Here is a 27963-nt window from a genome sequence, read left to right on the forward strand (position 1 = left end):
AAGGATATACTGATTTCAACAACTGATTTGTCCAAATTTATTCAGCCACTGCAAGGCTGACATATCATCCGATCGCATTATTAACAAACTGTAGCGAGTATAAAAGGTTTATGTATTACAGCACCGTTTACAACAAGTTCTAACACTTTACGAAAAGTACGATAGTCGAAATGTATCACGTTCACAGTTTAAATGATACTGTATGCCTACAGACAAAGTACAAATGCACAAAAATATAGGTATTTGATGTACAGGGTTTTTTTGCGGCACAAGGTAAATTGGCATTCGTTAAAATCAAACCGTTTAAATTAAAGTAGAGTTTCTCAACATGGAATACAAAGTGTCCACAGTAATCTACCGAGAGGATCTATTGTTTTTTCCATTTAACTCTAATACTTTCGGTGCCTTAGAGCGATCAAGTTCATTTTGTATATGGGGACAAAAGTAAGGTCTTCAACTAAATTGGTCACCTGGGCCACGGACATAAACGGGTTAAAAAACATTGGAATGAAAGTTTCTTTAAGCGAGAATGGATCAATCAGTCACTTTTAACAACTCAATAAAAAACACAATTAATTAAAAAACAAAAAACCGGGAAAGGTTGAAGCCTCCATTCATAAAAACTTGCATATAGTAGGCGATATGTACAAAAAGGAGCCAAATTTTGGGTACAAAAGGTAAGTAAGTTATTGACAATGACGACCCAACCGTGCTCTCATGTTACACAGAGTTTGATTTTTGTTCTTTCAAGGTATTTGTTAACTTTCTTGTGGCTATCCAACCACCTCTTGTTGAACTTCCAGGGTTTTCTCGATGAAGCTTTCGCTTTCCAGATTCGAAAGCCATCTAAAAACAATTTGTTATAGCGAAAAGCAATTTAGCAAAAAAAATAGCCAACGCGTCTGGAAAGACATCCACTTACTGTCCACAGACGAACAGCTTTTTCTCTGGATCGGGCAACGAAGTGACAGAAACGTCGGCCAGGTGCCAACCTGCTGAGGTGAGACGACCGTTTCGACCAATAATCACCTTCAAAGAGTTTTAAGCCGTTGAGCAACACACGCAAAACATCAAGTTCTCAGTATTTCTAGCAATGATAGAACTGTTCTATGGAGATAGGGTGCTACGAACAATATCTATGTTACAACATTAACACAACACCGTTTATCGCTCGGGCACCTGTTTTAGTGAACCGACATCCACGCTCGTTATTAGAAACTCATCTGTGCCGCCAGGTTTGAATTCCGGCTCATCGCCTTCCCTTGTATGTAGCATCCATCTTTTCCCACTGTCCCCGTTGGAACCCACTAACGTGACGTACACGTTGGCATCGGTACCGGCGCTTTCGCGATCCGTAGTGCGTATTGTCACGTGATAATCAACCATCTTTTGACAACAGATGAAATATATCGATTGTTTCGCCTTTGAATTTCTTATTTTATTATCAGTATTGGTTATAATATATAAATAGGGCTACTATAGCTGGCAGGCATATAGCAGTTTTGCTGTTCTTCTTGTAATAAATCAAACATGTACTTTGCATGTACAAAACATATACACACATGTACTTCAAACATACATTGAGTATAGTTTTCTTGTCTTGACGTGGCAGCACTGCAACCAGTTCTAACCAGTTTAAACCGGTCTCATGCTCCCCGCTAGTGGCCGCAACTTGTCCAACAAAACTACGATTTGGCCGAAAACTGCAACAAGACAAAAGAAATTCAATCCAGGCAAGTACGATTGCTACATTTAATGCATCCGTAAAAGCCGCAAATCGATTAACATTTGCTCCTTGTAGGCTATGTAATTGTTCCCAACCTTAGTGAGATTGAGGAAAATCAATACAGGTTGTTAACATTCCTATGATTAAAGGTCGGATGGCTATAAATAATTTATACCCCCTAATATAGGTATTACCCTTTGGGCAAGAAAATTTAAAACGTTAATGAAACAGTCGCAAACGTAAGCACAACTTATACGGACACAATTGTTTGACCATTAAATCATTTTTAAATTTAGGACCTGTTATCTTATAAAGCATCATAAAACATTGGTTAGCTGCAAGTTGTCGCAATATAAAATTTCTAATTTTCGCACCAACGAAAGAAACGAGGCGCATGTTACGAACTCTGACTTTCTTGTGCAAATAAATCACCAGTGTGTGCGTAACCAAAATGCGCCCAAAAGTATCACGTGATACCGCTTGTAGACGTGTAAATCACATTTGGACCTAAATAATTGTTATTGACCATGTTCAAATGTGTAGAGCTATTAGAAAAAAAGGAAATCCATTGAGAATTGCAACAACACGAATGAGAAAGTAACTAAACCAATGCACCATCGGGTAAATACTAAACACTGCTTCGTTTCTTGTCATACATTTGTTGTCAAACAGCAGTGACATCAGTGCAGTCTCCGTTTGATTGCTGACATTCAGCGCGGCGTGTGTTTTCGATAGCTTGCTCCATCAGCGCCACATAGCGGCGATTGTGTTCGTCGAAATCCCCACCATAGAGCTGTTCGTTTGTGAGCTTGATACGGAGGTAGAAGAGGTGAATTAACTGCAGTGCCAAGATTGTGGCTTGAGCTGCCGCGAGTATTGAGAACACGTTTGTTCCATACTCGCCACAAGCCTGCTTTTCATCGTCCCCGCTGATACAATCGTAGTTGCCATCGCAGACTTTTTCCAGATTAACGCACTCGCCCGAAATGCAAGCCAACCCACGGCAAATTGGAGTGTAGCTTCTGTTTAAATCCACGCCATGTGCATCGGTGGCAATACTGCCGCGTGGGGATCTCGGCTGTTTTGTTGTTGTTGTTTTATCGGTGGTTGTATAAGAATCGGTCACTATGTAAGCCCGCCAGTATACAACAACCTCACGATCGCCCCAACCAATGCTGTCGCCGGATGTCTTGTTAACACACAAGTTAAATCCCCCTTTGGTCACGTGAGTGGCCGTAACTGTGTACTTGCTTCCGCCACCATGCGCACGACTACTTCGTGTGCGTACGACTAGTTCAGGTGTCGATTTGAACGGCAGGTCATACCACTTACACAACACGTTGGAGTGCGGCGAACTTTGCATGTAGAAAAGGTTTTTAATGCTTGTCTTTTTGGCAAAAAGTGCGTTTACTTCTTGGTTGTTGCACACTTTGGACTGAATAGTTATGTTGTTGATATGAAAAGCGGTGTACGCGCCTTTTTTTCTTATTGGAAGAAACACAACACCATTGAAGAGCAGATTGTAGATGCCCGGAAAGACGCCGACAGCAGCAACAGTCTGTATTTGGTATGTGGGCCCACAGTGGCTCCACAATAAGATTGTATCAGATTTTCGGTCTCGTGTCCACAAGTTCAGGCAGTCAGAATTTGTAAGATGTCTATCGGCGACAAAATGAAAAGTAATGCAACCTTCTGTTGCTAGAGTAATAATTGGGCTTACTAAGTTATTGAACCTAAAAGCAATGAAACTTTCATCCTGGTCAAGGGTGTTTTCAACGCCATTTTTAACTGTGTGTTCTTGTTCGTTCTCCAAAAAGTTATCTGTGCGCACCACAGCCGTGACTTGGCCCTCATCTAAGTGGTTAAAAATCCACGATGCTCTCACATTTGATTTCGTCGTTGTGCCATTGACACCTGACACAGACCAACCACACATGTCCTCCATGAAACTGCACTCGTGTACGGTATAAAGACTATCATCTTCATTTTGGCCTCTTGATTCAGCGTTCGCTTGCTCCAGAACAAAGCAAAGTGCAGCAACCGCAATACAATCACGCAACCTCATGACAAAAAGGCCAAAGAGTAACTGGTATGTGTTGTGTTGTTACTAAAAGCATTGTTGCGAAACAATGGAAGTTGCGGACAGCTGACATACGTGTAGCTTGCCCTTTAAACTGTTTTTCTTTTGTGGTAAATTCAAGGCAAACATACCAGAACAGTTACCAGTTACCTGTAGTGATCATTTGTTTGTTGGTTGATCACTTGCAGTTTGAAGAGTTTAAACTCGGGCGGTAGTTGGTCAACAACTTCCAAGAAACCGACCGCAACCTTTCGGAGATCTCCAAACTTGGCTGCAACAACTTGTACCTGAAACATTTGTTGTGGTTATGTACCACTGTCTAGAGAGGAACAACTTGGAATCATTTTAGTGAACAGTTTAAAAATAGTTTTTCCTTTAAAATGCTGTCCCCTGTTTTGGTGTGTAGAAAATTACAACATATCGAACATGGTAGCAACCAACCTTTATGTTGCTAACCCTTCTTTTCAATCGACCAGATTCTGCTTCCAACAAATTGATGGAAGTTAGTTCACTTATTCCTTTGCTTCCCACAAGTTGCAAATGGACTGGAGGAATCGCCTCTCTGCTGCTCTCTGGCGAGTCAGACTTTCTCGAAAGCACTTCTGACAATCCTGTCCACTGCAGGGTGACGTCGAAAGATGTATTGGCAACAGCAGTTAAACCTGACTTTCTTAGACTTGGTACAGGAAGGCAGGATGACAAAGATGGGTCGGTGAGATCAATAACTTCGTCCTCCTTAATTTCTCTGTTTGAAAGAGTTGCTATTATTACAATCCGACTTAAAAAAGCGCAGTTGACACAAATCCCTATGTTTAACGTCAGAAATGGAGGTACAAATATAGCGAACTAACTATTGACAGTAACAGATATAACCTAAACTGATAAGTTTCGAAAAACTACTGTTCACTGTTGGAAAGTTTAAAACAACATTTAACTTAGAAAACGAGCAAAATATACGCACAGCATAGGCGACGAAAAGATAGCCAAATAATGTACAATCTTTTTATACATACTTGGCACATTCAAATATGAGTTCTTCGTCGGCATAAAACCCTCGTTTCACTTTGACTCTTTCCAACAGCCATGGATGTTCCAACGGACCTCCAACATTTAAACTTACACAGTTCACAGACTCACCGAGATCAACTGCCTCTATCGTAAAAACGTCGATTCGTCCCGGTTGAAAACGATTCTCGGAGTTCTGCAATACAATGACAACATATGAACATAAATTACGATTTTGTAAACTTTCAATATGATCTAGTGCATCAACAATGGTTACAGAAACAACCGAAAAGTTTGCCGAGACGAACTTTAGATTAGTTGTATGGGCTGTGTTGTTCACGTAAAATGACAACATAGATTTTCAAGACTGAAACACATCATCTATGCTTAAAGTAAGCTGTAGTAGCAGATCCTATAGCATATATTGTTCAAACCAGTGTTGTGATAAAGCTCACAACACCATTTTATAGAAAAGACACGTTTACAACGCCACTTTAAGCCTACTTTTTACAGTGCTTGTTAGATGGAATAACACAAGCTATATTGGTAGTTAAAAAAACAATCACGAAAGTGTGAATAAAACTAACGTTTTTTATTGTTTCCACAAAATTTAATAGAATGAAATTACCTCAGGAGAGACAATTTTGCGCCACCCGGTGTTGCCTCCTGTGCCTTGCAACTGTATGGTGACGAGACTCGGGTGAGAATCGGGATTCGAATCGTTGGATGTATTGAAGATGACGTAGTACTCGATCACTGGCGAAAAAATTGAACTGCTGTTAGCTGTTAGCATGTAAAATACAAATTAATAATGATCAAACGGCAAACGCGACCATTGGAATTATTATAGGCGAAACACTGCATATTTCACGTACTTCTTATTAACTCTTCTAAACATTAAAATGTTATTAATATCCTTCAAATGCCTATTTTGAAACATGCGCGTTAAAGCTATAAGATATCAGACTCCAATAAGGGTATATGGGGTACCGGAAATAAGATGTTTAAGCGACATGTTTATGGTTATTAACAAGCATTACCGGGTAGAAGTGCTTGGTTAGGTCTCCAAACCGGAAGCTCTCTCACGTGACCACGCAGACTTCCTTCCCACGTCGGAACGTCATCGAACACGAAACGAAGTTTTTCTTGTGACGTTTCGTTTGTCATCAGCAACTAACAAAAAACACGTGGAAATTTACAAAATCATGCCAGTGTATGCACTTAAACATGCATGGCCAATTACATCGATTCTGCAGAGGTATAGTAAAACCTTTATATGGATATCTCGCAATTATTTACGGAAGTTATGATAATGAAGTAACTTTGAACACATTTATGAAATACAACACCTCTTCTAGTGGCCAGCGCTTCTTGATTGCCTCGTTTGTAGATTCGATCTCCGCTCTTATTTTGACGAAGGTTTCGTCTTCCTGTAATTCCGTATCAAGATTTTCATCTTCTTCCGATTGTTCTTGTATGAGAATAACGTCGAATTCTTCCGTTGCCTTGGTAACCTGTCGCACCACGTCCCTCGTGCGACCGCCGGAGAAGCAGAAACAAATGCGAATGTCGTACGATTTCTGAAAATAGTGCATTTTTTATTATTTATACAAGGGTGCAAAGTACTAGAAGCGAATAATGTTGAATAGAAGAGCGAAATTTTTAGCTTTAATCTTTTTTCAAAATGTCCAAAAAACAGATATTGACAAATGCCACAGCACTGTGTCAACTCCCGGCAAGATTAAATCACTATCAATCCTCCGCTATGGTAGCTTAACAAATGTTTACCACAAGTAAACTACTAAAAGCAAGAAGCAACAAAACGTTCGTCTACTTGTTTAAGGAGTTCTTCTCTGCTGATCAATTCACAATTCCACTTTCCTCTCGATTTGCTCACGTCGACCTCAGGCTGCATAACTCGGGTGGCGACAATACTTGCTTCACGTTCCGTCAGTTTGTCGTCCACGCAATCATCCAACCACCTGCGGAAAAACACTGTAGTTGGCGCCGAGAAATACCGACCTTGTGATATCGATAGAAGTTAAACGTTGTGCGATATAACAAATTGCAAGGCATACAGTGTACACTGTTTCGACCTCATCAATGCAGTCTGGTTATCTAACCTATAAGGTCTTATCAGCTGCACTATGATGAGACCTTATAAGTCGCGTGCACTGCGGTCTGTTACTCACTGATAATTATGGCTCATTTACTTTTACCATTTAATATAAATTTACTTTTATGGTAAATAGGTTAACGGATCATTGAATTAAGATTCGCACCAGAAAAAAAATCTTACTTATTGAAGAAAAATTTGAAGCTGTTGTTGATATCTGAGCGGTCTAAAGACACAGTGACGTCGTTAAGGAACCAACCGGATCCACGACCTTTTCCATCATGAGCCACCACTATTTTCCGAGGCTCACCGACGTCAGCAGTTTCCAGAGCAAATCGATCAATTTGACCCTGTGGGAAGCATACGATTGGGACTTCGCATTGTGGGAGAATGACTTTTCTACTGTGGCATTACAACAGTGTTATGCTGTGTTTGTGGCATCAGTTAGTTACAGTAAAAGGCTATGATTTGTTTTGCGAAACTCACAGGGCTATAAAGAACGTCAGGGTCTTCGCATAGCGCCGCAAGTGGCAGGAAGCCAGTTTCGGAATTGGTTCCAATCAAGTTTAGCTTCACGTAAGCGTCCGTGGCAGACGCCAGGTCAGAGCCAGTCTTTACAGAAATCTGTAAAATCAACTTGCCTTTAATCTTTATAATTTTTTTGGTCAGTAGAGACAATTCGCTAACAGCAATAAAATTTTTTTTTACAATCAAATAAAAATTTTAATATAATTAAATTATGTGTATTTTGCGCAAAAAAAAGCAACTGCGCAAATGACAATACACAAAAAATTGTAATGGCATGGGCACCTACAAAGCCATAAAGATTATCAAGTCGGGCGCCCATTTATCTGCGTCACACAAACGAATATCACTCGAAAAATATATTTTTTAATAAGGAGACCGTGGTAATGGAAATTAAGTTTTAAATAAAAATATAAATTTTATAAAATCCCTTACGTCGTATTTTTGGTGGGGGATTCCCTCCTCGTCAGGCCGTAGCAGTGGGAGATCAAAACTTAGTCTACCCCCGTCATCCGCAACCGCATAGAGTCGCTGTTGAACAGTGATATGTGCCAAATACTCCTGTTCCGTGGCGATGTCTTTTAATTTGATCTGCAATGCGAAAACCGGTTGTACTTTTGTTAAAAACGTTTATAAAAAAGCGTAGATCTCCCACAAAATGGTGATGAAAAATCCTAAGTCATCTGCCTTTATAATAAAAAATAAAAAAATAAAAAAAAATTATACAGACAGATCACTTAGGATTATTCATCACCATTTTGTGCTTATCCGTTACTGAGTCTCTGTCAGCCATAGAGAATATACAGGCGATTCCAAGAAATCAAACTCTCATAGATCTCCCACTGACCACTTGGATTGGTTTTGGGATTAAAGCTTTAAAAATCACTACGATTACTCTTGTTTGTTTTAGAATACTGAGGATGCCGCATAGGCGAAATATATATATTCAAAAAAAACATCTTGGTTGAAATCTAGAAATCTAGGCCAGTCCTAGTTATTACTTTAGTTAATGTATAAGTTTTATAGCAGTGGTTTATAGGTAAGGTTTTACACCCAAGCATTTCGACCAAACAAACTTAACAACACCGATCCGACTTAAGTATTGCCGCAACTAACAGTTTATGATCTACAAAATAACACAATTGGTATTCCTGCTGCAACACGATACTAGCTGTAGCTGTAGGGCTGCTATTATTTCAGTAACAGAATTTTGAACAATGAAATACCTTGTATATCCGTATGTCCGAATCTTTGTTAATCGTTAGTCTGATCATATACAATTGACCAAGGTCCTCTGTAAGTTTGATATCAGCAACCCTCGTTGCCAAATCGGTATGCTCAAACTTGTTCAGCCTTTCGCGGGTGACGTCATGGGAAACATCGATGATGTCGGAGCAACCACGTGTTCCGAAAACGCGCGCCGATATCCGGTTGAATATTGAAGACTACACAGGAATTTTGGATTTTTTTGCATTGGCACGTTTAACTCTATAGGCTACTACCAACGAACATTTGATATAAATATTTTTGTTGTTACGGTAAAAAAGTTTTTGTTTATTGGCTCATGGAAAAAAACAACATAATCTTACACTAACTACGGAACGTTGACTTGTTTTCTTCTATGTAGTATTTCAAATTATATGTGGTAATAAGGATACCAATAAATGCAAACATAGAAATATCTTAAGTATATTTCGCGGGCCACACCTCGTTATACTTCGCAGTCGTTAAAGCCAACACCCATTCGCCAGTCGAAGGCACATCAAGCGACTTGACGTTTTTCCTCGGTCGAACAGCCGATGCTTTCCTGAAAGTTCTGTTCAGCTCTCGACCAGCCTCAAACATCTCCAACTCGTATTCTTTCTCCACTCGTGATACGGTAGGGACGGACTTAAACTCGTGCTCCACCTTCGAACTGTAGGTAGGTTCGGGTTTGTATTCACCGGCGAAGAAGTTGGGGAGGTCGGGTATTTTGACGGAAATTACCCCAATGTTCCATCCGCCCTCTGGTATAAAATGTGTTTTGTTTAATAATAGCCGGCATTTGATTAAACCTCAAAATTATTAATATCCAACGGGTAAAACGACTAATGCTTGGAGAAAAGCTCAAATGTTTTTGTATGTAAATGTTGTTAAAATCAAGCAACTACAATTTAAGAAAGATCAATAATTTTGGACTAATAATATATTTTAACCGCTTAGAGACACACAATTAGCATATAAGAGACACAAAAAGCATTAATCTGAAAGAAAAGAACTACAAGTAAAATAAACTAATAAACTAAATAAATTATTTTTGAAAGCTCAAGGCTTTACTCTAAACATATCTAAATATACAAACCGGAAAGTGAACCCTCTTCGGACGTGTAAACAAGCGTAGCAGCGCGAAGTTTTCCAAGGTCAACTGCGGTCATTTCAAACGAGTAGCCCTTCTCCTGTTTTGTCGCTTTAAATCCATTAGTTCTGCAAAAAAAATCGTTTCTAATTCGTTCTCATTGCATGCTACAATGCAGCAGCAAACGTTACCTGCGGAAAAGCGTCCGAAAGCCAGATGTCCCATTCTCTCCAGTAAGCTTTAAGCTAAGACTCCCTTCCGCGCCCACTTCATCATTACTTGGCAACATGTCCAAATTCACCATGTACGTCACAACTTCGGAAAAACAGAGATTTTCAACGTCCTTACTTCTACGTTTCATAATGAATCCTCTTACGATTTCTGTGGTCTCTGTTACTCCTCAGGGCCGGCAGTTCTTTCACGGTGCAGCCTGTCGAGGTTCTGAACTTGCGGTGAAATGAGAAGCTGAGGAGATCGTTTGTTCGTGGGTTGCGAATGGTAACGTCGATGAGGAAGAGATTCAAATCCTTATCCGAATCTGGCATCTCAACACTGCCGGAAATGTAATAACATTTTGGGTTAACTATATTTAAAAAAAAATCAGTGTGTTACATCTCAAACAATATGAAAGGAATTTTGCACTGCCATAAGTAAAAGATCAACTAAAAACTATCCATTTTATTTTTGTAAGCCCTATATTCAAGGCACAGTTAAAAGCCACATCGTAGCTCAGATTTTATTGCTTGAAAACCCTTTCATCACCAATCCGTGTACACATAGACAATATCAATGAGAAGAGACATCATTTGCGGCAGTTCCATATTTGACAAAAACAACAAAACAAAAGCATTCACATCGAATTTTTTATTGTGAAGTTCATCCCCCTCTTACCGCAGTTTTGTAATCTCCCCCACGCTGTCCATTTCCACTTCGGTTTCGAATTCTTTCTCGTCTCCAGGAATCCACTCACCGAGTAAGAAAGGCCCAACACATCCGTCCTCCCCTTCTACGTAACCATACAACGTCACGCCGTCGTTTCCCTGAGTCATCACTTCTCCAACCGAAACTTGTACGATGTAGTAATTTTTCATGACAATCCCTGCAACGAGAAAAGTTATTTGTGAATTTTGTAACAGGTTAGACACGTTTTTTTGATTACACAGAAAGTATAACACAGCAAAATCCACATGTTTTAATTGATAAGTAGCAGAGTTTGAATAAGAAATTTCGAAGAAATACCAAAACGGCGCAAATCTGTTTTCTAAATGATTCACTCCTTCAGACACCATATATTCGTAAACAACAAATCAGTTGAAAAAATAAAATAAAACACAAGTTCGAGTGTGTCTATAAGACCTGCTTGTGACTCTTCACTGCTCGGCGGAACACGCAACTTGAGCAGTTCATCTTCACCCGACGACACTTCGCACGTTCCCAACAACGAGAGTCGTCGAACTGACTTGCAATCTCCCACGTGATCGTCCAACCACATATGACAGGGGAATACCCATTCGAGAGCGGCGAATTCTTGTTCGCGGACTGTGATTTTGTCCAGGAACCACCCGGAACCTAAATCGTTGCAAAATCTTGTTGGAAAATAGAAAGTAATTCACCCAATAACGTAGAAATAGATGAAGTCAAAGCGCTTCAAAGCTTTTCTGCGCGAGTTTTTACAATCAACATGCAATTATCAGTTCATTATTGCGAATTTGGTTGCAAACTTTACTTGGTTTGCATATTCATTGCGAGATATCTATTCCTAACAGATTAATCAACAAATATAAATCAAAACCAAATATATTTTTCAATTTACTGCGATTTACATACATATAGTAGACTTAGGTAAGATTGGCACTTTGATAGATATCATTCTCTAATTTGTCAACTACTCTTAACACAAAACATTTTTTTAGTTTACTACAATCTCTGACATAACGTTTTTGAAATAAATCGCATTGGAATTTTATGCGGTCACCAAAAACAATAGTTTCAAAAAGCGTCTTTCACAAAATTATGCCACCGCTGTTTTCTGTATAGTTGATTTAACCAACATTAAACGGCAGATCGACGCCTACAATTCGTAACAACGAATGTTTTTGAGTGAGGTTAGTATAGTGCAACAACGTAAACAACATGGCCAAATTTCGTGTTAAAGGTGACGCTATTTATTTAATAAATCAACAAAATGTTTCCAGAAACCGTCTTGAGGCATTTTACTTCAGTTTACTCCAACAGAAAACAGAATGATATGATTTTACGTAACTTTCACTTGATCAACTCACCATATCCCTTTCCGTCATGGCTGACAACAATCTCTTGCAACCTCCCAAGATCGACCGCCTCAAGGACGAAGGAAGCTGGTTTTCCGCGCTGAACGAACACGTGTGTCATTTACAGACTTCCTATGATTTAATGTAACATCACACCTGAAATGCATGCGCATCAAGACGGGCATTGTTCAGTCTTCTTCTACCAGTGTCTCCGCGCTCCCCGCGTAATGTCAGGAACACGTTTGCGTCGGTGTCACCCGCTGGCCGGTCACCCGTAGTCACGGTCACAAAATACGGGTGGACTGAAAAGAAAAAGCGCATTATTATAACAGTAAAATACTACAGGATCAGCATGGCTTATAATCAGGAATATATATTTCGCCCCATGGGCATCTTCAGTTCCTTGCAGTAAACACAATATTGTGATCCTGTAGTAAAAAGCTACTGTTATTTTTACTTTTATTACGAAAGTTACAGTGATCGCTAGGCCTGCATCTGCAGTTTTGGTTAGGTGCCAATATTTCAAGTTTTTGAACCATTTATTACAACAGAATTTTTATTGTTAAAATACCGTTTATAGTCAGTTTTGACCAGGAAAAAACATTTCTGGAGCCAAGTAACAAATTATTGGCTGTGCATGGGAATTGTCTATATCGTAAAGTTAGCTTAGAATGTCAATACTGTTGTTGGTCAAACATGTAAAATTACTTTTGTGTAAATTTATCGCAATCAAAGTCTCGTACCTGGCAATTGTTGCTCTCCCTCGGTTGTCACAGGGAATTCTCGAGTTGTTTCTTGGTCGTCTTCAACTATTGACAACCACCTACATAATTGTCAATATTAAAACTAATATTCAAAACCTGGATTTACAATCGCCTTGGACCAAACTAGACCTATAACTATTTAGGAGTCGTTGCTCCAGCTACAAATTTCCTTAGCTCTACAACTTACCTGAAAAAAACTCTTGAAGTCTGCCGCTTTCAGTGTCCAAAATATAGTTATTTATGCCCATGCTAGCAGGATCTAAGTGGTGAGCGCCGCAACAAAGCCGCAATACCATTGTGATACCATGATATATTAAGTGGCAGATTTGTAAACTTGTGAATATTATTGTTGTTTTTTGTAGTACAGTGACAAAGTACTGTGTGTAAAACAGAACTGTGATCTAAGGCAAAAAGCTTAAAACAAAACAATGTGGCAAACGTTAATTATGAAATGAACTCGCGACTAGAATGATTAGCTACATTTCAACTCTAACCAAGGCTTATGTCCATTTTTTTTAGAGTGAAGCGGTAGTTACACATCAAACACGATCAGTTGTTTTGAAATGTACAAGCACCTGTTGCAAACGAAGTGTGTTTCACGTTTTGAGGAAGTCTGGACCAAAAGAATTCGATCGAGGAATATTCCCCTGCAGTCGCACTCTTCGTTAATCGACATTCTAATTTTGTAAATACTCCCAATCTCCGGTACATCGATCTGCAATACATTTAGAGAAATATCACCGCACATGAGATACAGGTCTACTAATTTTAAAAAGAATAAAGAGTTCAGATGATTTATTTATTATTTTATTATATTCATCCATATAAATTACTGGAGGGATAACGGTAAAAGATTTTTCAAGACTGTCGGAGGTGTCCAACTTGATCGAAAATTTGTTTTAGTAGGTATTGGTATTACGTGAGTGTATCGTTTTTTTGTACCAAATCCTCCATAAAAAAATCAAAACGTCAACTGGCATCGCAGACAAGCAGCCAAACTGGACCAAAGCTACTTCTTTCCTACAAGTCGCAGAGAAATATGAAAAATCACGAGGACGAATTTTATCCAGCTTGGCTGCGATACCAGTAAACCTTATGATCGATATATGATATAGTTTAGATTGCCAAGTTTGGGGCTTCGGGCCCGCCTAGGCAAGTATTGCTTTTGCATTTTTCACAGAGATATCGCCTGGATGGGTATCCTATAAGTAAAAACAAACATATACTCCTGACATAAATGGTATTTCAACCTTGAATTCGTCAGTTTGTCCCGGCTGAAAAAGACTGGCTTGTTTCGGTGTGCTTGTGCGCTGACTTTGCCTGCTTGGAGCTGGCTGCAACAGGATTTGACCGGTTTTGCCGTCATCTCCGTAAATCACCATCGATACGAGAGTATCATCCGGGCACGGCTCCTCGCTCGATTGCGAACCGGTGGTGATGTAGACTTTGTATTCTCCTTCTGTGTATGCGCAAATATCACAATAAGTAGGTAAGCATTATCACCATAGGGTATATGACATACCCAATAAGGTGTTACATACCTGTGGCTATGTCTTGGGGTTCCGAAAAGTCCGGAGCTAAAAAATAAATAAAACAGTTTTTTATTTGCGCCTTAGACTAAAACCATTCGCATTACGTCTAACTATTCAGCCATGCAGGTAACAGGCATTATAATATGCCTGCGAATTCTAATGATTTTCACAAACACGTACCGCATCGACCAATTGTTGTGATACGTGGTTTGCAAACTAGATTGGAACCTACACCTTTTTGGCACATGCTTTAGATCAGTAAATATAAGCATGCTTTGATTTTTTGTGTATATCCGCAGTTTCTATCTACCTGTCTCTTGCAACTATATTCTCAAAACGTCTATCTACACATTGTCAGTATACGGTCCAAAGGACGATCGATTTTCTGCAAAATAGCTAAACCCGTCTAGGCGATTTACAATCTTCGCAATCAAGAACCATCTTTTCTTTACCATACTTCAGCAATGATCTCTGACTACTAAGCGACATGCTTCACTTCTATTGACAGGAATGCAAGTCACCGGCATGATCTAAACGGAACAGATCATATTCGGCAACAGCCTCAGAGGCTTCAGTTTATCATTCGGCAGTGATTTTGAGCTGATCGGCAATAACTATACGGAGGCAGTGGTAGTAGCAAGGTTGGTTAGGAAGTTGCTTTGTCATGTGTTAGTTGCGCTCACGCGTTAACACGCCACCCAGTGGCTGCAAGCCCCGTTTGGTGTTCACTTTGCGCAGAGCGTCTCCGCGCCGTGTTCGGACTGTTGGTGAAGGCCGCGAGGAGGAGTCGCCTTCTGGCGAGAGCAGGACCGCATTAGGAGAAGATTCCTCCACCAACTGATGTTGTTGCCAGGCGTAAAATGTTGGTACAAGATCCCGGAGCGGGGAAGAGGGTGTTGTGGACGGGAGAGGATCCTCAGCTGAGGATTCGGAAGTCGTATTGCCGTCGGACCTTGAAATCCGACTCCGATAATGCACGGAGGAGACGAGGCGCTTGAAAAGACGCGTGTTACGGTAACTCGCACTCCTTCGATAGCGGGGAATTTCGCTGCGTCGCATCTTCCACGTTGGGTCACTGTTGGCCGCCACCACGCCCCGTGGGCTGGTACCAGCGCGGGCCGGGCTGGTGCTCGTGGCCCCTTGCGCTGAGGAGGCGCATGAAGAAGACTTAGGATAGATCTGGTCGGAGGAAAACCTGACAACGTCCGGGGACCAACATACTTTTGAAGGGTCAGGAGTAGAAAAGGCGGAGGAACCGACCGCCCTGCGTGTTGCTATGTATTGCGCGTGATCTAAAAGCGGCGCAAGACGTTAAACCACTAACTGTCTTCAATAGCAGCCTCGCCAAAATATATTTTTCAATACGACAATGAGCCTGAAACACATTGCTGTGTTTGGAGAAGTTGCGATTGTTAATATAAGACCCCAATACATTACTCACGTTCAACTTCTATCACTCGTTCGATTTTGCCATCATCTTGTCCATCGTCCAGCCACCTATTTAGATATTAATGAGTGGTTGGGAACAATACATATGTTCACACAATAGTATGTTTATTTTTCTTCTGAGCTATGGTACATAAGGATCATGTTGTGTTATTTTTCCCAAAAATGTTCATTCTACAGTGTATTTTAACAGTTTAGCAGTCCATATATTTGTAACACATTTTCTCGTTTCAAGTTTTGTTCAGTAAAGGTCTTGCCTGTTCAAGAAAAAGATATAATCTTTCTGCGATATGTCCGACTCCTTGATGATGACTTTGTGCAGGAACCACCCATTACCTGAAAAACGTTTTCGTTAATTCCGTGGAAGTTTACTCAGCAAATTTTCTTTGTTGATTGAACAAATATGGATCTAAATCAAACGATAAAAGCCTATTGTGTATTGGTTTACCAGGTCCTATTCCGTCGTGACCGATTTCAATCTTCACCAATTCACCAAGGTCAACAGCTTCCACCTCAAAGATGTCAATCTGCCGCAATGAAAGCAGTTTAACGAGTCAGGTACAACATCAATGGTCGTCAAATCCATATAACAGTTATATGGTTATCCACTTTGCTTGTGCTTTTTATCGCTTGTTATCGCGTTTATCTGGTTTTATCTGACCACATCACACGACCATTTGCGAGAATTCTTTTCACACTCTGCAACAGCTGTGAAGTCGTATAAGAGTGTACCGTCCTTAAATACGAACGCCATTTTGTGTATTTATATTTACTCTTGTTTTCAACTCACGTTGTTTTTCATTGATACCATCAACAGCGAATTAGTATGTACATGTATCAGAGCAATCGAAATGCCAACCAAATGTGGGCATTGAATTAAAAAACTACCTGCGACTCTTGGAACTTAACGTCGTTGTTTAAAGACTTTTGTAAAGGCCGCCGTCCAGTGTCGCCCTTGTTTCCGTGTATGTTGATGAAAACGTTTGCTTCTGTGTCGCTTCCCAATATTCCACCGGTGTATATGAGAACTTTGTACATGAACACTGAAAAACAACATGCAAGAATAAATTGGGTGGGTTGCAATGGGAGCTTGTTGCATTATTTGGAGTTGCGCAAATTTCAACAACTTCTGTGGTAAGCTCAAAGGAAACATTTAATTTATACGTTTTGAAGGGTTAAAACGTGTAATGTAAATCCAGCCAGCCTGTTTAGAAAATCAAGGAACAAAGTTTAAGGAAGAGACTTTCATGCTTTACAATTCGTTCTCGCGAAAAGAAATGTATTTCTAATGAACTCATAAAAGAAAAAGCGTCCTTGTATTCAGTGTGGCTGATAATCTACGTTTTAATACCCGGCGTTAATTCTTCTCCCGGCTTGGGTATCGGAATCTCGACCGCCATCTGGTGAGGTGCCTGAGATAAAGAAATCCACTTGTGAACGTCCAACGTGTACGTGACGTCACTGTTCATGTCCTTCATTTTGACGCGTTCAACGAACCATGACGGATTTGCACCCGACGTGTCTTGGCTGAGGCGGATTTTGTACAGGTCGTCCAACTTGATCAAGTTAACCTTAGGACAGCAACGATTTTTAAATGCCAACAACACACTTTCTAAAGACATTGCGATATAAGATAGTGCTTTCAAACAGAACGTGTTTTTTTTGTGATTCTTTTTAAATTTCTCATGCGAAAAGCTGAAAGTGTTAAGTTGAGATTTTCTCCTCTTACAAAACTTTTGTAAAAATGCTTTTGCTTTTCGAGTACAATTGGTTTCATTTAACATGCTATCATGAAATAAAAAACATTCATTGTCCCAAAACCGAATCGCACTTTCAGGGTGCTTTCAACAGTTAAACCTTTGTTAGCAATATACAACAACGCACCTAACCTAGGTTAAAAAGAAACCGCAAAGAACATTTGTTCGCAAAGCGTCTTATATCGTTTACCTTGAACCTTTCCGTTGTTCCGCGTTCAAAAAGACCGTCGACGCCGCTTCCTAATAACACAGGACCCGACGAAGTGCCATCGCTTGAATAAGCTACAAACACAACATTCGCCGATGTCCCGGAGTCTTCTTGTGCGCCTGTTGTAACTGAAATCTTCCAGTCTCCGTCTGTCGTGAAGTCAAACCGTTGTACGGTTGTTATTTATACGCACTATGAACGCAAGTTTAAAGCAAGGTCTTGCATGTCATCAACAATCACTGTTATATTTATACTAAAAATTGCATTGAAATTGAGTGCAAATAATGTTTACCGCAAGCTTTACGGTAATTCTACGTTTGTCTCACATAGAATGTGCGATTTAAATAAGGTTATACGACATACATTGGTAAAAACTAAATATATCGCCAGTTTTAAGTTACCTTGGTATTCGGTGTTTTCGCTCTGTTTTCGTTTCACCTCGCGTTTCTCGCCAAGATTTATCGAAATCTGCGTTTTCGCTTTGGGTTTGCGAGCGCCGAGCCATCTATGCGTAAACAACCGTTTAATAGGGAAATGTTATCGCAAATCAAACGATTTACTTTTTGCAGGGAAACACGTATTCGTTGCTGGCACCGTCCGATTCCCGAATTACAATTTCGTCGCAGAACCAAGGAGTACGTGACGTGGCTGGCTGTGACATCTTGGGACAGCTGATGACGCATTTGGTTAACTCACCCAGGGACACCGCTTCAATCTCGAATCGATCAAGCTGCAAAGGTTATAAGTAGACAATATAAAAAATACACTGAATAGAAAATAAAGTGAAAATGAGTTGCGGAAACCTATTTATTGCCTCAGCGTGAAAAATGGTTTAAAAACTTTTTTACATGATTGCAACTTCTTTGAACAGTCATAGATATTAACGATAGATACTAATGATTATTGGTTTGTAAGTACAAACCTGGCCGGCAGAAAATAACGGCTTGTTAGATCCGAGACTGCTATCAGGAGTTTGCGGCGGCTTTCGCATCAACAACCTTCGCCCGGTGTCGAAATTCTCGCCGTGTATGCAGATATATATTTCAGGTTGTGGAATATTGCCTAGCTCATTTTTCGTTGGTTTGTTGGATTTGGAAGACGGGGGTGGTGACGCTTTTCCCGTTCGCACCAAAACAAGGTATCGCAAGACTAAAGAAGAAAAGTTGGTTGAATACAAATGTATTGCAACAAATAGGTGCTGGTAACTCTGGTAAGCCGATAGTTAAATTACGCTATTTTGAAAAGTTCTTGCAGCAGTCTTACATTTGTTACTTTATTTAAGTTGGTTTTTCCATCAAACCACCCATAATTAACACTTTGAATTGTATTGCAACAATTTGGTGGTAATCCGATTAAGTTTTCGTTGCGTTAAAACTTTGTTACTTTATTTAAGTTAGTTTTCTCAACCATCAAACCACATTCAAGCTAGTTTTGAATTTGTCACCTGGTAATTCGGGCGAACCATCTTGCGCGAGAGCTGGCAACTCACGAACGGTTGCACCATCATCACGTGTTCGCGACAACCAGCGGTTAAATTTGAACCTCAAGATCTCGTTGCTGGACATATCCTTCATTTTAACCTGTACCAGGAGGAAGAAAAGTCTCAAATCTTTCAGTAACTCCATAACAGAAGTATTTTTTACTTGTTTAAGTCGCCAATCACAATCCGGGGAACACTCTTCCATTCCTATTCGAATCTTCCTGATTGAACCGATGGAGATCAAGTTTACTTGAAACTCGTCTGTTTGTCCGCACTGGAATACTCCTCCCTCAGTTCCTTTGCCTGGTATTCACAGATGCATAACATATTTGCGATAAAAGGCACACTGGGTGCAATTTGTTATGAATGTTACCTAAAATAATCGGATCAGACTGCCCTCTGTCACCGTATGCAAACAAGGTAACGGTCTCGATTGATCCAGAATTTCCGGTGGTTACATACACCCTGTAATCTCCGTCTGGAAATGGTCAAATTGTTTCAAAGTTATTGGGGTGGTATTCACGAGCAAAAGCGGACATCCTCAAGAAATATTTCAAATAAAACCACAAGCACTGCATGACGTCACGCACGGAAAGTAATTTAATATCTTTTGATAATTTGATGTTGACGTGTGAAGATAATTATGTTTATAATTAGCCAGAGCACGCATGCTTAAGAATCTCTACAAATAAACAGTATTTGGCGTATATCCAACGAAACAATAAAGCTCGCCTTTCGGTCCAGTATTGCTGTCTTCTCGTTCTTTTAGAGTTACTTGCGATGGCGATGGTTTCGGCTTTTCAGGGCTGACTATTCTTTGGCTGCTTGGTGGTTTCGGCACCTCACGAGCAGAAGTTACAAAGGAAGGTTCCGGTGTAATCCACTGGTCCGCTTTCCCTGTTCGTCGAAGTCCAACTATAAATAAGTACTGTGAATGAGCTAATTTAAATATGATTCATCCGCAAATATTCGCATTACTTTGTGGAAAATAATGTTTACAAATCATGGTGTTAGTTGTGACAGTTGCAAAATTCTGTTCTCTAGCATTTTCCACCTCGTTCGTATTCGTTAACTACTCCAAACCCACGATGGATCGCTAGCTTTATATGACGTGGGTTATTATGTTCACTTATGGATCGAACATAAAGCCGACCGTTAATAATAACCAACCAATTTCCTGACCTTTTTTGGTAGAATTATGTAAAGTCACCACGTGAGGAACATGCTTAAGCAAATCTTACATTTTACTACTTCGGGGAAAAATTGTGTGTTGGCGTCGCCAGTGTCCACTGTGGGTCGCGCTCTGCCATTTGTGTTGAGTCCAACGAATACTCCGCGGTTTTTCATCGACTGGAGGGTCACGTATCCCCCAATCTTGTACTTCTGCACTTTGAAGTGGCAGTAAACGTCCCCCGAGCCCTATGTAAACAAACAAATTCGCGTGCTGACGGTTGGTTTAAAACCAGTAGAGTATTGCCGGTTGTTTGCACTGAATATCTGTGGGCACGTTCGTAAACAACTGGATCCACTCCAGTTTCGGTTTTACCTCTTGAGTCAACAATTTAGAGTAAAATCGCAATAATTATGAGAAAATGTCCAATTGTGGTAGATGTACAATTGCAGATTGCATACATATTTTGCTTTAGTTGATCGGCATGTTAAAGTAAAAGAGATGTTTACGATGCAATACAAAAGGCGAAATATACATTACAGTAAAAGCAAAGACTTTCCCACTGACAAAACACTAAAAAACCTAAAATTGAATGACAAAGCTATATCGTTGCTGCAAGTAACCGAATAATAACAGTCAGACAAATGAGAGGTTTTGTCAGTCAAAAATTTAATCATGTACAACAGGATACCCGCGATAGTTAGACAAAATCGTATAGGTGCCCAACTAGTGCAATCTGATACCTAACTGAAAAACTTTTAGCAACCGTGAAACACTCACCAGCCCGTCGCACTGGCCGTCCTTTATCCTAAGAAACTTCCTGCGGTCTTCTTCGCATTGGAACATACGAACACCTTCGGCCACCTTTATAACCCTGAACAAAGCAAACTGCTTCGTCATCCTCGCTTCGTTGTCCGGCCTCTTCGAACCACCGATGTCCACGTCAGAGCGTCGTCCAGTGCCGATGACGTCACCGTTTGAGGCGACTGCAAGAGCTTGGGTGGGACTCGTGTTGAGAAGAACAAGTGCATCATGGCGGAAACAACCCTAAGAAAATAAGTAAATATATTTGGGAGCTTAAAGTGGAAAATCGCACACTAAAATATCTTGTAACATAATGTTGGTTTTGTCACGAAGTTGAGATTCATTTTTAGGTTGAAAAGTTTGAATACCGAATACCTTCACATATACGGTAAAGGTCCTGCCGGGTATGTTGGCGTTGCCTCTGGTGTCGGCCGGCTTTCCGCTTGGATCAAATGTTGCATGCTGTGTGGAGTACTTACACGATTCCAACAAAACTGAACGATCCTTTTGCACTTTCACGTGGAACTCGCAAAACGTGCCACCCTTGCCCTGGATAAAGATGTAGAAAATGGTATAATATTGAGTCCATTAATGTCTTATGTTAAGCTATTGTAATAATTGAATACTTTTGACAAAGAAACACTACATGTATAGAAACATCGAAGGTTTATTATATTACCTGGCCGAGCATACGGTTTTGATCCAAAGCGATGTGAAAGGAAGGCTGGACCACGTTGGAAAACACACGCACGTTGGATCTTCTTCGCAGAACTTCAAACGCACCTACCAGCAACGGACGGCGTGGTCACAAAGGTTATCAAAAGCCAAGCCCGCAATACGACGTTCGTCGTAACGGGTGACGGGCGGCGAATAAAATAATATCGGGTTACTAGAATCTACAACATTTACATTGTGGATGGGACGGATCGCCCAGTGCGTCTATTCCCGCGTCCGATCTCACTCGAACAGCTTTAAGAGTCGCGTGGTTCATCAGGACGATTTGATTCCCACGCTGAAATTTCCATTTCTCAAGGTCCCACTAAAATGTAGGAGGTAATGACTTCGGTTTCGTTTTTTAGTTAGGATCCTTCTGACCAGGTTTGACCAAATTGGGGCCTGTACTTAAAAATGGGGCTGCGCGCATTCTAAAAAGTGGCCCAAACAGATTACTAGGGAGACTAAAAAGAGTAAAGAGTAACTCTTTTTTGCCGTTTTTCGGGCCCCTCTCGTTTCTATATCCAGAGGACCGGCCTACTGCTAAAGACTGCTGTTTCCACGTCAATAAAATTATTGTAGCACTTACCCACAAGTCTTCTTTGTGCTTTTCTGTTTGACTCTTTCCCCGCGAGGCTGCAGTAGAAATGAGCAAAGTAGTATAAATGGAGATAGAAAATATTGGAGGCAAAAACTTACGCTGCAGTATTTTCGTATCGGCTTCGGCGTACAGTTCACGAACTGTCTTTCCATCATCCTCTCCAGCATCAAACCACCGGTTGCATTCAAACACCCACTCGTCTGAACCAACTCGGTCCTCCTGTAACAAAAGTTGTGATTGCAACTTTTCACTATTTGGAAATAAATTTTATGCTCCTGAGGGAGATCGAATGGTACCATTGGTAGGTTTTTAATGGTGTTTGTCCCATAGTCACATACAGAAACACAGAAACAAATAGGACAGCCGAAAAAATTTAACTCCCTGCTAGTCACATTACAACTCTGCAGTAAAAATAAACTTAAATATACAGGCATTTTAACGACAACTATAGATCGCAAACATAACATTTCGTGGTGATAGCGTCGTTACAGATTCTTATAATGGGTTGGAGTTATCGTGGAGTAGGATAGTGATCCATCACAACAATCACATGCTGGTGTGAAAAATACCAACTTTACCTTCACGGTTATTCTTTCCAAAAACCACCCTTCCCCAGGTTCTTGGCAGTCGTGGCCGACGACCAAACGAAACATGTTACCGAGGGTGACTGCCCTCATGCGATAGACGTCGGTCTAAACACATTAAAACTGTTGTCATTTCGCAATCAGATTATTTAGTGTGAACTTACGGTTCCTTTAACTTGGGGATGGGGCTTTCCCCCGTGTTGCAGTAAACGGGGTCCGCAGTCTCCTAAGTCTCCGTAGAGCGTCACTAACACATCGGCGTCGGTTCCAGCGTTCCACAGGTTTCCAGTGGTTACAGAAACCACGTACGTGATTTCTGATGGATCGATTATTAAACACTTTTTCGTTTTCTATCGTTATTCTATGTTTTTTAGGCAAAAATGTGAAGAATTCACAATAAAGCCTTTTTCTAATCATAAAATTTTCCAACGTGTGACCAAATTTATGGCACAAAAGTTATATTTGGAAACAGCATATAAACAATTACCCGGCAGAACAGGCTTTTCGGGGAGCTGAGCAGCAATTTCGCGACTAATTTCACCGTCATCCTCATCTCGCGATAACCACCTTATCAATATTTTTTGTTCTACAATAAAACAAAGTTTGACGAGCTAATTGCACAACGAACTTGTTGCAGTGGAAGTCCAGTTTATCTCCTGTCGTGACGTCAGTGAGCGTAATCGAGTCGCACAACCAACCAGGGGACGTCCCTGAGTTGTCATGGGCTATCCTGATTTTTCGAATATCTCCAATCGAACCAACGTGAATCTGAGTGGGAACAAAGGAAATGGTCACATGGATCATTTCCAAAACAATTACCACGTCTATTCTTTCGTGAATTTTTTTTTTATCTATACGCATTTCAATGATCACTCGTTAACTATTTTAACATAAACGAAAGAGTAAAATTATGTTGTATTTACAACGAAGTCGTCTTCGTTTCCACTCCGAAATGTAGTTTTGTTGCCGTCGCTGAGAAGGATCGGACCAGAATTTCCTTTTACTCCATAAACGTTGATCATGACGCGTGAGTCAGTCCCCGCGGCTGGCAATTCGCTAGTGGCTACCGTCACTCTCCATTTACCCTCTGCGAATGCAAAACAACATTTTCTTGACATAATGCAATGCCGGCTCCTATGCCTGGACACTTCTTTAAGAAGCATTTAAGAAGCAAGTTTTTAAATGTCACTTGCTTACCATTATTATTACTATGTTCAAATGAGTTCAAATATTACTTTAAGAGAAAAAACATACTTGTTTTCTTCAATTCCTTTGGAAACCTCTCCTTGATCAAATCCCCCTCTGAAGACAACGGATCTTCTCGAAAAAAAGTTCGCTGGTATAACGATTATATCCACAAACTTTGTTTTAACTTGTTTACTCACCTCTCTTGTCATCTGCGATAGCCACCTTTTTAATCCGATATTCCATTGGCTGAAACGCTTCCCGGCCTGCGGCTACATAAACATTTGGTCCAAGGAAGAGCGATTGGAGACTGTCGACCTGTGCAGAGATATCATGTGTTCGAAATGTTTTAATGGCGATAGTACGGTATTGCTTCAATATTTCAACGTGAAACAACAGTTATAAACAAACCCGCCGTCCGTCCGATGTATAAAGTTTGTGCGCCCGCATGCGGAAAATTTCGCCAATGTCCTCAAGAATGCTTTCGAAACTTTGTGGAGTCCTTCGGCTCAAGAGAAGTGTATGTCTGAACAAACAATGATCATGTATTAGATATATGTTCTCAAGACAACCACACATTATCACGATATTGGCAGCTGTAGCGTACTGAGGAAAAGAATACACATGCACAAGGGTAAAAAATACCAACTTACCTGAAACTTGGGTCGCCGTTGCGAACTATTACAATCTTCTTCGGCGTTTTGACCTGAGTTAATCTAAGCGGAACACGAAGAGTTTCCGAATCCGCTGGCCGCACGAGTTGCGCCACTACACGATTTCGAGTCCTTGGTTTGCTATTTCAAACCACAGAGAAAAAAATTCATTAAATCTACCAACAGCTGAAGGGAATTTGCAGCCAAATGTACCTAATAAACCAAGGCGGTCTTGAGCTACGGACTGCATTCAAATTAAGAGGTTTCACGGTTTTCTTATCGGAGCAAACGTAACTTTTGCCGTCTTCAAATTCATCCAGTCGGCTTATACCGTGTGTACCTTTCGGTGTGCTCACAGTGCGCACTCCAAATGGTAGTGGTATCTATAACAGAAGAAGAGAATTGACCAAATATGTAGTTTTCAACGTGAAATTGTTATTTATTATATATGCATACCCTGTCAGAAAGAGACTCCAACAAAGAATCAAACGTTCTGAAATGACGCTTGGTTATTGCAACTTTGAAGGCCTGAAATTAATCGTTTTTTAAATGCGAGTAACCAAGTTATTAACTGAAAACTAGACAGGGCGATTCCTACCTGCATATGAACATCTCCACTTCGATAAAACGACACCGTTTTCGCGGTCGAAAGCGTGGCGGCGTTTTTCAAGCTCATGCGAGTGGACGGACTTCGATTTGAACTTGCGTTGCTGCTTCCGGCTCCCACAGCCTCGCTCATGCGTGTCGGTTGCATGAGATGCGGGTAGAAGTTTAGCATAGAGTCATTTCCCACCCCGGAATCATGTCCATGGGTGGAAGCCATGCCAAACTTGGACGTGGCGCCGTGCTTCGATGCGTGGCTCACGTGACCACGGGGCAGGTGGTTTGGGTAAATTTGATCCTGGGAGACGGGGTTGTGGGGTAAGTTTCTGGACATACTGTTCTCATAAACTGGCGGTTTGTTTATCAGCATCGTATCGACCCTCGACGTCTGCGATCGACTCCTTTCTCGCAAAATGGTAATATGCAGATTTCATGGAAAGAAGAACTAATTATTCCGTTTCAATCAAACACTTTCAATAGTCGATCATTACAATTCATTCTCTTGTTTGTTCTGAACCTACCGAGACAAAAAACGATTGTACGTAAAACATTGCTCCACCCTCCCCTCCATGGAGTTTTTGAAGATTCACAACATTTTCGTGCACATGTATCAGTAACTGGCAAAAACAATTACACCATTTTTTGCACTAAAAAGACCACTAAACCTGGGCTCCAGTAGTTTTGTACCATACAGCTACTGTAAACTCATTAATTGAAGTTTTGAAACTACCTATAAAGAGATTTGGGCCACGACGGAAAAATAATTTCTAGCTGATATGCCAAGGTACAATTTTTTTCATTGCATTCCTTCGGGTGCTGATAAATAGTTTCTCTTTGTCTAATTGGTTGAAAAGTCTTAACAGTGACAATTCTCTTTAGCCTATAGAAATTATTTTTTATTTGTTTAGGACACCTAAACGACACTATTGACACCGACGTAATCTCTCTATCAATTGGGGGCCTATAAAATAATAATGTGCTGGACTGAACAAACACTCACGTAAGCCGACACATAAGCTCAGTTTTCTAGAGCAACTTGGTAATGTTTTCATTTACACCATTGTTGTGCAAAGATGCCCAAACACGACCATAGAATCATAGTATCGGGTAATGTTGACTTTGCGCAGCAAGCTTATAATGTTCTTTTAAGTTTGCTATTAGTATTGACAGTAACAAAAGTATCGAAAACAAATCTTTGGGTTTCAGCTTTCTTCGGGGTCAAAAATGGGAATTTATGTCAAAATTAGCGTAAGTGTAGGGGTATTCTGCACTTTGAAACAGAACGAAGCTATGAGAAGCAAAAAAGGTTTTGCCCAGAACTAGAAAATTAATTAAAGCGCACTTGGCAAGGCGCACAAGTATCCTTTCACACACTAAGCAAAACAATGAGCGAGTTGAAAGCACTACTGATACACCTATAACCTGTTGTACAAGTACTTTCTCTATTGTGTACCCAACGTCTATCAAGTAAGATGTTTTTGAGAGAACATCAGGCTCGGTAAACAGTGTAGCACACACAACAAGACACATTTCTAGTGAAAAAGTCGACCACACCGCACCTATGCAAAACCCATGCTAAAGTCTTAGTTAAGCGATCAGAAAAGCAGCACTCACTAGCTAGTATTACACTCCTCCCATGTTGCTAATACCAACCCACTGTTGAGCTCTTGATGTTCGTGCCCGCTCGGATAGCAATGTACCTTGTGTAAATAGTACGTGTGGGCTTCGTAGCATGTTTGTACAAGTACTTCACTCTCCCTAGCTCGACAAAATTGGAAGCAACCACACATCGGTAGGAACTTAAATAGCAATTGCACTTCACTCACCCAGCAAAGCCTTTCTACCCGCTCACTACGCTGTTATGTAGTTTGACAGACCTGGCAGCCAGTAATCAAACTAACAACATGCTCGCAATCAGAAAACGCCATCTCCTTTCTTGTGTTACGGCTGTTACGTTTAAGGCTGGAGAAGAAGGAATTGATTACGAATTACACAATAGCGTGTGGTGGTACGACAAAGAGCTCTGAAAACATACCGGGCCTGGCGTAAAAGGCGCAGCCGTCAGACGGTTACCACGACACAAATAAAACAACTCTGACAGATTCCTCAACGCTTTATTGCGAAATACTTTTTCCCGCACAGTTTAGCTGCAACTTAACTGATTGAAACACGTCGAAGTTAAGGAATATTACAACGTTATTGCCGATTGAAAAAAATATGTTTCAGTTGCCATGTAAGATACACAATCCATGTTCGGTGTCTGCGTAGGTTGGTTACGCTGTACCCTACTTCACCCTCCTTTGTTCGATTCCTTACAATTAGATTACTCTTTTTACGCATCGTCTGTTACGCGTGAACAAAACAATGTGAACGTTACAGTACCGTTCTAACGTATGCGATACTG

General features: G+C 40.6%; 2 protein-coding genes across 3 annotated transcripts; both read right to left on the reverse strand.

The window, feature by feature from the left end:
* Window positions 1-35: 35 nt before the first annotated feature.
* Window positions 36-26072, reverse strand: LOC145901514 (lipoxygenase homology domain-containing protein 1-like). Of its 2 annotated transcripts, XM_082989215.1 has the most exons (60): window positions 25555-26072; window positions 25413-25484; window positions 25170-25339; window positions 24957-25097; window positions 24715-24829; window positions 24504-24621; window positions 24373-24435; window positions 24042-24205; window positions 23747-23886; window positions 23606-23685; window positions 23283-23434; window positions 23113-23226; window positions 22633-22753; window positions 22523-22569; window positions 22129-22258; window positions 21899-22002; window positions 21595-21768; window positions 21196-21462; window positions 20486-20663; window positions 19977-20159; window positions 19618-19722; window positions 19408-19547; window positions 19209-19344; window positions 18687-18913; window positions 18325-18494; window positions 18166-18269; window positions 17747-17913; window positions 17151-17370; window positions 16688-16842; window positions 16248-16326; window positions 16057-16135; window positions 15795-15850; window positions 15037-15645; window positions 14363-14398; window positions 14072-14280; window positions 13397-13536; window positions 12801-12880; window positions 12214-12359; window positions 12070-12157; window positions 11144-11356; window positions 10679-10886; window positions 10164-10339; window positions 9979-10102; window positions 9794-9915; window positions 9160-9458; window positions 8679-8897; window positions 7888-8043; window positions 7414-7551; window positions 7111-7277; window positions 6646-6793; window positions 6161-6391; window positions 5852-5984; window positions 5440-5567; window positions 4820-5007; window positions 4248-4551; window positions 3957-4093; window positions 1580-1703; window positions 1180-1386; window positions 923-1029; window positions 36-846 (listed from the first exon to the last, which is right to left on the reverse strand). In XM_082989215.1, exons 1-60 carry the CDS (start codon window positions 25927-25929, stop codon window positions 774-776), a joined length of 9456 nt encoding a protein of 3151 aa, XP_082845341.1. In that variant the 5' UTR covers window positions 25930-26072; the 3' UTR covers window positions 36-773. The 2 variants fall into 2 exon arrangements, with proteins under 2 accessions (XP_082845341.1, XP_082845342.1); XM_082989216.1 differs by lacking the exon at window positions 15037-15645.
* Window positions 2391-3791, reverse strand: LOC145901577 (uncharacterized). Its single transcript, XM_082989311.1, has one exon. The coding sequence runs from the start codon at window positions 3789-3791 to the stop codon at window positions 2391-2393; it is 1401 nt and encodes a 466-aa protein (XP_082845437.1).
* Window positions 26073-27963: the final 1891 nt, after the last annotated feature.

The sequence above is a fragment of the Ascidia mentula genome, chromosome 5 (genome assembly GCF_947561715.1).
Source record: "Ascidia mentula chromosome 5, kaAscMent1.1, whole genome shotgun sequence".
In the NCBI taxonomy this organism is placed as follows: domain Eukaryota; kingdom Metazoa; phylum Chordata; class Ascidiacea; order Phlebobranchia; family Ascidiidae; genus Ascidia; species Ascidia mentula.